The sequence below is a fragment of the Staurois parvus genome, unplaced genomic scaffold (genome assembly GCF_062004578.1).
Source record: "Staurois parvus isolate SC_StPar_1 unplaced genomic scaffold, SC_StPar_1.0 ptg000053l, whole genome shotgun sequence".
Lineage (NCBI taxonomy): Eukaryota > Metazoa > Chordata > Amphibia > Anura > Ranidae > Staurois > Staurois parvus.
Genome location: NW_028317849.1, coordinates 4,832,811 through 4,845,287, shown reverse-complemented (window position 1 = coordinate 4,845,287; position 12,477 = coordinate 4,832,811). Strand labels below are relative to the sequence as shown.

Below are 12,477 nucleotides of genomic sequence, written 5' to 3'. Positions count from 1 at the left end.
ATAAGAGGGGGACACTAGAAGAAGGGGATAATCAGAGAAGACAGGCTTAAACAGCATTTTTACACAATGCAGAGGAGTAACCCCTTAGGTTCCACAATGAGTATAAGAAGCATGCTTTAATGCATATGTAGATTGTACTGTTGTGGGTTTAGTAACACTTTAAATAAATTGTTAAAGTTGAATATAACAATGTTGAAAACATATGCAACATGTATCAAATCAAAACAGAAAAAAATGTATAATGTATCACAGTGTACATCTTATGTATTTTAAGGCTGAATTCACATTAAAATGAAGACCTTGCCAGAGTGATTCACCGCTCTGGCAGGTCTCTCTTGCCAGCTGCAGTAGTGGGCAGTGTGGTGCGCAATTCAGCGTATCAAACGGCTCTCCCTTTTTTTTTTTTGTACAAACTTTATTTGAAGTGTACAAAATGCATACTTCATTCATGACCAGACACAGGCCACAGTCATAAAAGAAGTGCAACAAGAGGTGATTGAAGCTCTAAAAGACGTTTTCAAGAAAAACTACCAACTCAAACAGTCTGGTAAATTTCTGCTCTCATCTGCTCTCTCCACTCTAAACTGCAACTTCAGCAATGCATAGGCTCCTGCTATCTCTGGGTAAATTTCTGCTCTCATCTGCTCTCTCCACTCTAAACTGCAACTTCAGCAATGCATAGGCTCCTGCTATCTCTGGGTAAATTGCTGCTCTCATCTGCTCTCTCCACTCTAAACTGCAACTTCAGCAACACATAGTCTTTCTGCAAATCTCAGAACAAATAGTGTATATATTTTTGTCTGTGTTGATTGATTCTCACCTCTTGTTGCACTTATTTTATGACTGTGGCCTGTGTCTGGTCTGTGTTTGAGAAATATCCCCCCCAATTCATGTGATCCTTATCAGTTCCTAATAGGGGCGGAGAAGAGTGCTCATTTGACCATCTCCCTATAAATTTAGATCAGCTCATGAGGGGATTGGCCAGAGTCACAGATGGAGTGCAGTTTTCTGTGTGAGTGTTAAGACGCAGTTGAACACAGCAGTTTAACTAAAGCAGGATAACTCAAGCAGCAGGAAGATAGAACAAGAAACTCTACTACGCACTGGATGGACTATAAGCAAACACCCTGGGAAACATCTCCTACAAGTCTGAGTCCCACTCCATGTACCTTTGTAATATGTCCCCTCTACTCCTCCGTTTCATATTACTATCTTGCGTTCCCAAAATCTCATTTCTTTACCCCTCTGCTTCACCTCAAAGCTTATACATCTCACCCTCATTGCTACCATCTCCCTACTACTGCTCTCATCACCTCCTGCTGATACTTTACTCTTCTGCTTACCCAAACACCAGGACTGGAAGGCATGTGCACTCGTGTATATCCCGCTCACATGTTACTTTCCACACCCTTCTTCTCCTAAGCTCTGGGGATATCTCCCCAAACCCTGGTCCTCCAGTATTTCACCCCCACACCAGGCATCCTCTTTCTTCCAGGAATAGCCGCAATCCTCTCAATTTAATATCAGTCCCCGTGCTCCCAAAAACCATCCTCCCTTTTTCATGCGCGCTCTGGAATGCCCGCTCTGTCTATAATAAGCTCACCTTTGTCCATGACCTTTTTGTCTCCCGCTCCCTTAACCTACAAGCAATTACAGAAACCTGGCTCCAAGAAGCAGATTCTGCTTCCCCCGCAGCACTTTCCTATGGAGGCCTCCTCTGGACCCACTCACCCAGACCCAGTGGTCAGAACGGTGGTGGGGTTGGTTTGCTTCTATCCCCACTGAGCACCTTTCAAGTCCTCCCTAACCCTCCTTCTCTATCCTCCTCTTCTTTCGAGACTCACTGCATCCGGCTGTTTTCTCCCATTTCTCTGAGGATTGCAGTGATCTATCGGCCTCCTGGACCGGTGTCCCGCTTTCTTGATGATTTCTCCGCCTGGCTACCCTACTTTCTCTCCTCTGAACTACCCACTATCATTCTCGAAGATTTAAACATCCCCATTAATGTCAACAACCCGGCTACATCCCAACTCTTCAAAATAACCTCATCTTTTGCATTAGCACAATGTATACAGTCCTCCACTCACTCTGATGGGAATACATTAGACCTTGTTTTCTCCTGTCTTTGCACTCCCTACAACCTCACAAACGCCCCCTTTCCTCTCTCTGATCACAACCTCATCACTTTCACAGTGTCCTCATCTTCAGACACTTATCCCTCCAAGCAGCAAACAATTACACGCAGAAACCTTCACAACTTGAACCCTGCTCCTTTCCACTCTGCAACTGACCAACTCTATGACAGAATCTCTCCCCTGTCTTGCCCTGACCTGGCCACTTTTGTCTACAACAGTTCGCTTTCATCCACATTAGACTCACTTGCTCCTCTAACAACACGAAGCATCAGGCCCCGACCATTACAACCTTGGCAGACTGACGACACCAGAAATCTTAAGCGACATAGTCGTGCGCTGGAGCAATTGTGGCATAAAACCAAATCTCACCAAGCATTCACCTTATATAAATCTGCTTTCTTAACATACAATTCCTCCATCCATGCTGCCAAACAAGCCTACTTTGTCATTCTCATCAACAGCTTGTCATCCAGTCCTCGTCATCTCTTCTCTACTTTTAACTCTCTACTTGCTCCACCTCTACCCAGTACCTCACTCACTGCTCACGAGATTGCAAATCATTTAAAAAACAAGATTGATACAATGCGTAGGGGCATCACCACTGCACAGACATCCATCCCACTTACCATACCTTATACTAAACCTCCCTCAACACTTTCCTCTGGATCCTGCCCCCTGGATCCTGTCCCCTCACAACTACTACGGTCATCCTCTTCTTCCATCCTATGCTCCCTCACTCACATCTTCAATCTCTTCCTCTCTTACGGTGCCTTCCCCTCCCCTCTAAAGCATGCACACATCACTCCCATACTTAAAAAGCCCTCTCTGGATCACACCAACCTGAACAACTTAAGACCCATCTCCCTGCTGCCATTTACCTCTAAACTCCGAGAACGCTTAGTCTACAATTGCCTGAGCTCCTACCTCACTGACAACAACCTTCTTGACCCTCTACATTCTGGCTTTCTCTCACTACGCTCCACTGAAACTGCCCTACTAAAACTCACTAATGATTTACTAACTGCTAAAACCAATGGCCACTACTTCATACTCTTACTACTTGATCTCTCTGCGGCTTTTGATATGGTTGACCATCCCCTCCTCCTCAAATAACTCCACTCTCTTGGCCTCCGAGACTCTGCTCTCTCCTGGTTCTCCTCCTACCTATCGCAGTGCTCCTTCAGCATTACCTATAACTCTGCCTCCCCCTCTCCACTTCCTCTTTCTGTAGGGGTCACTCAAGGTTCCGTCCTTGGACCCCTATTCTTCTCCATCTACACCTCTTCCCTTGGTCACTTGATAAACTCCCATGGCTTTAAGTACCATATCTATGCTGATGACACACAAATCTATCTTTCTACCCCTCACCTCACCCCTTCAGTCTCCTCTCGCATTACTAACCTACTAAGTGACATATCGGCATGGATGTCACTCCACTTCCTCAAACTCAATCTTTCCAAAACTGAGCTCTTAGTATTCCCTCCAGCCCATGCCCCCTGACTTCTCCATCAAGATCAATAACACAATCATCAGTGCCTACCCTCATGCCAGGGTACTAGGTGTAATCCTAGACTCCCATCTGTCCTTTCAGTCCCAAATCCAATCGCTATCCAAATCTTGTAGACTTCACCTCTGCAACATCTCCAAAATACGCCCGTTCTTAACCTCGGAAACTACCAAGCAACTTATTCACTCACTTGTTATCTCTTGCCTTGACTATTGTAAATCCCTCCTCATTGGCCTACCTCATCGCAGGCTATCCCCTCTTCAGTCTATCATGAATGCTGCTGCCAGACTCATCCACCTTGCTAACCGTTCTGTATCAGCCACCCCTCTCTGCCAATCCCTCCACTGGCTTCCCGTTGCCCAACGGATAAAATTCAAAACATTAACAATAACATATAAAGCCATTTATAACTCTGCCCCAAATTACATCACCGATCTTGTCTCCAAATATCACCCAAACCGTACTCTCCGCTTCTCGCACGACCTCACGACCTCGAGCTCTCTTGTCTCCTCCTCCCATACTCATCTCCAGGACTTCTCCAGAGCTTTCCCCATCCTCTGGAACTCTCTACCCCAATTTATCAGACTATCGCCTACTCTGCTTACTTTTAGGCGATCTCTGAAAACCTATCTCTTCAGGGAAGCCTATCCTGCCCTCAGCTAATAATGGAATCTTCTACTCTTCCTACCAGTCCATCCCCCCATAGTTACTACCGCATATAATATGAATTCATCCTAAGTAAGAGAAGAGTACTGATTTAACCTAATAAATACCATCATTCATACATACAGTATAACATGTAGTGTGGCCTGAAAATTGTTGATGGGCCATGTGTTCAACCTGGAAACAATTTAGTTGATAAGAAATGTCTCCAAAGTTAACAAAGCATAAAATAATATGATTTTTGTACTTAATGAAAAATCTGCTTCGAGAAATTAATTAACTACTTGCCCTCCGGAAGATTAACTCCCCTTAATGACCAGGCCATTTTTTGCTATTCGGTACTGCACTATTTCAACTGGTAATTGGGCAGTCATGCAACGCTGTACCCAAACTAAATGTATGCCCTTTTTTCACACAAATAGAGCTTTCTTTTGGTGGTATTTGATCACTGGGTTTTTTATTTTTGTGATATAAACAAAAAAAGACTGAACATTTTGAAAAATTACCTTTTCTACTTTCTCTTATAAAAAAATATCTAATAAACTTAAATGCCTCTCAGAAAAAAGTTTGGGGTGTCTACTTTCCAAAAAGGAGTCATTTGGGTAGGTTTTGTGCTATCCTGGCATTTTATGCCCAACATTAGCATACATCACCCACTCTTTCAACCACTTGAAGATGAGGCCTTTTCTGGCACTCTTTGTTCACATGAAAACAATCTATATTTTTTGCTAGAAAATTACTTTGAACCCAAACATTAAATTTTTTTTTAAAAGGGAGGCCCTAGAGAATAAAATGGTGTGTGTTGCAATTTTTTATGTCACACAGTACTTGTGCAGTGATTTTTCAAATGCTATTTTTTTGGATAAAATATACTTTTCTGAATTTTAATGCACAAAACACAATATATTGCCCAATTGTTTGGTAAAATATAAACAATGATGTTATGCGGAGTAAATAGATACCAAACATGACATGCTTTAAAACTGCACAAGCCCCATGCAACAGCGACAAACTACATTTACACGAGGTCTAAAGTTAGAATTAATGCCCTGGATCTGATGTTTCCAGCAATACCTCACATGCATGGTGCAACTGCTGTTTACATACCGACACGGGGCAAACGCTTGCGTACGCCTTTGCACATGAGTGCGGGGGGACGGGGGTGCTTTAATTTTTTTAATTTATTTTGCTTTTTTTAATTTTTGCACTGTACTCTTTTCTGAGAAATCTGGGGTCTATTAGACTCCTCTACACCAAGATTAGTGTGACCAGATGCTTTCCCTTTTTAAAAATGATGCTGTTTATATCTGGCAAAACCGAAATGATGAACTGCTTGTAGCTTCTGGTTTCTTGGACCATAGAGATGATTGGAGCCTTTCCGGTCTCTGATCAGCTCTATGGTCAGCAAGTAGAACCACCGGCTGTATTCTCGGGTTCCCCAGTGGGACGGGAGAGCTCGAGAAAGCCGTGGAAGGCCCTGGGGGACATTCCCTCCCAATGCTTGTAAAAGCAATCCAGTGGCTAATTAGCTGCAGGAATCATCCCGGTATAACCACTCAATATCCAGAGACATACCTGTACATCACTGGTCCTTGTTGGGCATATATGTAATGTTTTTTTTCATGCAGCCTGTGGATGTGGATGTGGATGAAGACATCTCTTCCAGAAAAAGTGTGTTGTATACCCACCATTAGAACATACCGCCCTGCATCCACACACTTCTAATGTAGGGCATACCTGCAGTGTTCTGTTTTTCGTTCAGCCCATGGGCTGAACAAAAAAAAGAACCTCAGAGATTTCTCCATTCAAATTTATCCATGTGGATGAAGAAATCTGCCAGAAAAAATGAAAAAAATATATGCTGAAGCATAGGAGCGATCGAACCACTGACCACCCCATGCCCTATGCTTGGGCACATATGTTATTTTTTAACTGCGGATGAAACACCTCATCCAGCAGCGCTGCACGCATTGATGTATATATTCTGAGAGCAAGACCCTGTTGCTGTCAGAATAAACAGATTGGTGCTGCAGCTGAATGGTGTTCCTGCAAAAAAAAAAAAACAACGGTTAACAATAAAACACGACTCAGTAAAATTAAAACTTTATATTTTTTTATCTTTTTCAATGTTTCAATATTTTTAACTTTTTTATGTTTTTTTTTTAACTTTTTTTTGTAACAGCCTCTGATTTTAGGGTCTCTCAAAATGCAAAAGACATTTTCCTTACTATCTAACATCTTTCGAGACCCTATGTGAGAACGGTGAATATGTGTCCTAGACTGTGCCATGCTGTACCCTATTCTAATACTCCACTAGTGTGTGGTATCGATGGAAGCAGTCCTTGAGACAGAGAGCAGGTTGACCAGGACAGATGGAACAAAAAAAGCGGGTGTCACATCTTATTCCGTGTCTGCTACATGACATCTTTGGAGGTGACCTTTGGGTTGGGGTACCAGGGAGGACATCCGGAAAATGCCTCCTTTGCAGCTGGCTCACTGCAGCTGGATTTGAGAATTGGGACACAGCACCTTCTGGATACAAAAAGGCTGTGATCTCTTCCTGAAGTTTTAGGAAGGATCCACTTCATCCAGTTGATTTGTAAATTACAAAAGCATTATATATAGCCAATTGAAATAAATAAATAGACACATTTGTGAACCAGTGCTGAACTTTGCGGGAAACTAGGTACAAATTCATCAACTAGGTACAAAGTCCACCCCTCCCATGTTAAGGTTATAGTCATGGACACAGAAGCTTTCTCCCCCATAGCTGTGGAGTGCAAAATCTGGTGTAGCTTTCAGGTTTGATCGCCAAAGCTTAATTAAACAAAATGAGGTTAGAAGCTAACTGGCTACCATGCACAGCTGCACCAGACTCTGAGTGCACCAGTGTTAGTAAATCTACCCCACAGGGTTAAAAGACACTTGGGATATACTGCCACCTACAGCAGGATTTGGAAAAAAAGTGTCCAGTCTGATATAATCCCTCAAACGCTTCACGTGCCTTAGTTTGTAGAGGAGCAATAATAGATCACAAAACATAGGGGTAGAATAGATGTCCTTTATTGAACTCCAAGAAATTAATTTTATGGTAAGTATAAAAAAAATCTTTATTTCTGGTTCATTAAGGGACACAAAATTCAAGATAAATGGGGTTTCCAAAAGCAGTTCAACTAAGGGGTGGGCAGCAATAACAAAATGCTAACATGTCCATATAACAAAACCACAAGACCTAAATGACCTTATGCCCACAGCTGCCATCAGATGGGGCCTGAACATCCACCTGTTAAAACATGGAAAACATGTCAATAGAAGACTACGTGGCAGTCCTGTAAGTTTGGGAAACAGTTACCTGATGCTGAAGAGGTATTTATGGATCTAATAGAACGGGGCTTTAATGGGAAGTGTGAGGAGAAATTACTTTCTGGATCTAAACATAAATGAGAGAACAATTTCCCGACTGAGGTGAAAGACAGAAACTACCATAGGAACAAGTCTCTGGGTCTCAGTACTACTTTATTTTTGTGCAAAACCAGAAATGATTTTTTACAGGACAAAGCTGCCATCTCAGACACACAAATTGCAGAGGTGATTCACAGAGTCACAGGTGGTGGCATAGAGAAAGCTACATGAGGCTCTGCAAGGGTCGAGATTTTCCCTTGATGGTAACCTAGTCTAAATCTAGACCCGTTTGCAAAAAGGTCAGGATTTGTTACACGGAGTACTTCATGAGGTGAAAACATTTCACTATGCTTTTCTGTGCAATGGCAGATCTTTGCAGGAGGTAGACTTCCTAGCTGCTAACAGTGTGAGAAATACTGAACCAGAGAGGCCCGTCTCTCAAAACCTGAGCTTCTACATTCTTCCATAAAAGCCATTGACTGTGAAGAGTGGTGGTAAACTGGTCCTTGAGATAAAAGATCTAGTCAATATGGAAGACTCCAAATGGTTAGTGCCAGCAGATCAATCAGGTGGGAAGAACACATCCTCCTTCACCAGTTAGGATCTGAGTATCATTTGAATGCCATCTTAATTATGCAGAGTAGATGAGGATGGACTTTCAGTGGAAGAAAAGTGTTCATCAGGTTGTACTGATCCCAATGATGACAGGAACAAGTCATAGATAAATAAATGCAATATCAATGATAAATTTGATCACACTCCCACTCCTGGATCCTCAACTGAGGGATCATGAATACGTGCAAACACAGTGTGTGCATCCCCTGGGGGATGTGGTAACTCAGTGAACCGTGCAAAAAAAACTCTAATGGACCATACTACTGCACACTGTCTCCACATATATCCTAAATGCCGTAGTATAAATAGTCCACATATATGGCCTAACTTCACATAATATGCAAGTGATTTTCTGGTGCTTGTGCTGGTATTGTGCCAAATCCTCAAAAACTGGAGTGCCCCCTCACCTTCCTGCCAGGTCCCTCAGGACCAATGAGCCTTATGAATCAATACTATGGTCCTCCCAGTCCTGGGTAGTCTTCTTAGCAATGGTGGTGGTACTCTTTAACTCCTGATGTGTATTCCACCTCCAGCCACATTAGATTTTCCTCAAATTAAATCAGTACTTTTATAATATAGATGAAGTGGGTGTTCTACTTCAAACTGCAGGCTTCATTACCAATAAAGAACTAAAAAAGTGGCCATACAAAGCTCGAAGCAGCATGAATAGAGAATCCCCACAGCCAGTTATGGTATTTAGCAGCAGCTGCTCTAATTGGATGCATGCACTGTTTCTGATAGGCTTCTTTCACAAGGGTCGATCAAAAGACCACAGTTTGGAGAGTGGAGGGGTGCTGATAGAGCCACTCACAGCTCAAATTGTGGATGATCTACCAAGAATTAGCTTAAATTCAAGCTTTGTATGGCCACTTTTTTAGTTCTTTATTGGTAATGAAGACTACCCAGAACTGGGAGGACCGAAGTAGAACACGCACTTCATCTCTATTATAAAAGTACTGATTTAATTTGAGGAAAATCTAATGTGGCTGGAGGTGGAATACACATCAGGAGTTAAAGAGTACCACCACCATTGCTAAGAAGACTACCCAGGACTGGGAGGACCGTAGTATTGATTCATAAGGCCCATTGGTCCTGAGGGACCTGGCAGGAAGGTGAGGGGGCACTCCAGTTTTTGAGGATTTGGCACAATACCAGATTGCTCACTGGATAAAGGTAGTAAAATTGCTGTCCAAATTGTAGACTGGTAACCTATATAGGTAAAATCTTTTTCTTTCTTAGATTTTTTGGGGGGTTGTTGCACCTTGAGGCCTTACTGTTTTTGTGCATAACATTATCACATGTGTGCATGAGCTCTCATTGCACAGAAATAAACAAAAAATGGAGATGTAGCATTTTTTCTTCACTGGTTGGTCCAAGCTCTGTGGTGTGCTGCTACGCATGTGCGTTGGAGCTGCATTGCCTCTCTGTTGAGTTGAGGTGCCACTGAAAATTAATTTCGCCACATAATGGTCATGCACATAATGTGTGTATGTGTGCATTACCACATGTTATGTGTGCATTACGACAAAGGTGTGTTCCAACCCTAACAGTTTTTTTCCATTATTAATTCAGTCTTACATCTACATGCCCCTTGTTCCAACAACAGACACTGAACAGTAGAGGCGGTGGTAGTTCAAGATTTTTTATTACTTTCTCAATCTGGAATTAGGCACTTTAATGCTTCTACGTACTTGCAGGTTGCTGTAGCTGCAGAAACTGACATGGGAACAGGTGCAAAGGCATTGAGGCATTGAGGCATTTAGGTATAACACTACCACACAAATGAACAAGGTTTGAGGGTCAAGTATGGAGCAGGACTCCAGAGAGCCAGTATGACCCAGCAGGTTATAATGCCCTCACATGAGGATTCATTTTTACAGCTATAGGAAATCCATCCAAGACCTGGTTGCCTAACATTCACCAGCAAAAGGGACATGTCACAACTTTACATGTTCATACCTTGTTTAAGAAAACAAATTTGGCCTCCATCACTAAGGGTTTGATATCAGATACTTACCTTACATTGCTGGATTGCTTTCTCTTAACATTTCCCATGCTATGTAAAGCTCATTGGGAGAGGGATGTGGACCCAATCTCTGGTGACATTTGTTAGGAAGTTTTGCAATCTCTCCAGGTGGTTTCCCTATCCCCCTCTCACAGGCTCAGGCAGATATTCATTTTACACAGGGTTTACCAAACCCCTGAATTTCTATATAATATTGGTGTGCGAGAAAATCCAAGTTGTGCGATTTGTGGAAAATCCCCAGGATCCCTTATCCATCTTTTGTGGCGGTGTCCCAAGTTGCAGAGGTATTGGGCGTAGAGGGTAGGGACCCTTAACGGTGTTCTGGGCACCAACCTTGTGGTTAACCCCATTATTTGTCTGCTCAGATTTATTGATTTATCCTTAATTGACCAAATCTCAGCGCTGACCATCTCTTGTGCATTATTCATAGCTCACAGATTAATTACAAATAGATCTCGCCCTGACCACCCATTATTACATTACATTGAGTTTATATAGCGCCAAAGGGTTTGCTCAGCGCTGTACAATAGAATGGACACCCACTCTGTCTGAATGGATAATAGATCCTAACAGCTCTCTTTCTAAAAACACATCTACTATCTTAGAAATGCTATATGAAAGTTTGACACCATATGGTCATATTGGATAGAGTTCGCGTGCCCTATGCCTTTTTGGGAGTTTAAGCTATTTGTGTCTGGATGTGCTATGCTATATTTAGGCACTGTTAAGTTTTATGTACCTGAAGATTTCTGTGGACACCGAGGTGATCGCTCTTTTTCTATCTCTCACTATTGTCTGTTTCGCCCTGCGTGGCAGATTGTTTCTGTTTTTTTACAAAAATGTAAAAATACCTTTTTCTAAATAAAATCTGATTAAAAAAAAAAGAAAAGAAAAAATGTATATGACATCTACATCTAAAACCTAATTGATCCAAAAGAAGGCACGAAAAAGAGTATTTTATGACTCATTTACATTTATATAGATGTGTTGGATCACTCTAGACCAAGGGTCTCCAAAATGTCTAAGCAAAGGGCTAGTTTACAGTCCTTCAGGCTTTACGGAGGGCCAGACTGTGCCCAGTGGGAGTAGAAAATGCCCTGGCATCAGTTCCCCATCATTGGTTTTAAGGATAGGATTAATGTCCCATTGTTGATATCTATGAGAACAATAGTGCCCCATTGAATGGGGGAATGGAGCTCCATCATTGGTGTCAGTTGGTAGCATAGTGCCCAAGAGCCAGATAAAGCCATGCAAAGGGCCACATTCGGCCTGGAGACCGCTTCTCTAGACCATGAGGAGACATAATGTCATCTACTCACTAACAGTTTAACACTTAGAAATCACCATTGCATTCAGCCCTCAGTACTGCCTGCTGAGCGTGACAACAGGGATAAAGTGTGCCTCACCGCGATGAGCAGCAAAATTTCTTCAACAAGACAGAGCGAGTCCAGCCAAGTATGACTACTTCTAGCTGGCCTTTTAAACAGACTCAAAGCAAAAAACCTGAATGGCTCTAACGAAAGCAATTATTTCTGTGCCACTTGAGCCAAATATTACTGCCTGAACTTATTGTGCCCCAAAACTGGTGTGCAGCAAATGGATACTTGTATCAAATCCTAACTGTGCATGTTTCACATTGTGATGCCTTTAGTAGGAAATGGAATCAGTAGGCATGTTTGATTTTATATGAAAGTGAGTCACTTACTCTTTTAAGGTCTTTGAGTCTGTTGTACTCCTCTGCCACCCCCTGCAATCACAAACACAAAATAAAAAAGGTGATGATATCAAGAGATTAGGATAGTAATTATACTGAGGTTTGTAGCATGAGGTGTATTCATAAACACAATTATAGCAGCAAAGGCTTATCCAGATCTATGCATTTACGCACATCTAAATTGTCTGCACTTGTTCTTCAATTGAACAGTTTGCACTATAATATTGGTGCTAAATGTATGTTCTATGGTGCACTCCCAAACCCCTGATTGAGCAGTTTAGGTAAATTTTTTATAGGGTGTAGTGTTAGGTCTCCTCTTAGGATGCTTACCACAGCATCTAAACTGCATTTTGAAAACCAGAGGTCTTTTTAAGCTTTAATTTTCAAAGTACAGTCCTGAACAGACACTATTGGA

The 12,477-nt window shown here is 42.2% G+C and overlaps 1 protein-coding gene across 2 annotated transcripts in view; it reads right to left on the bottom strand.

Moving 5' to 3' along the window:
* The window catches only part of LOC149470089 (occludin-like), a 95,917-nt gene that overhangs the window by 2,247 nt on the left and 81,193 nt on the right, over positions 1–12,477 (bottom strand). For both annotated transcript variants that reach the window (XM_089667503.1, XM_089667498.1), the window contains exon 7: positions 12,054–12,095. In XM_089667503.1, the coding sequence (XP_089523629.1) occupies positions 12,054–12,095 (42 nt within the window). The remainder of the gene's footprint in view (positions 1–12,053; positions 12,096–12,477) is intronic.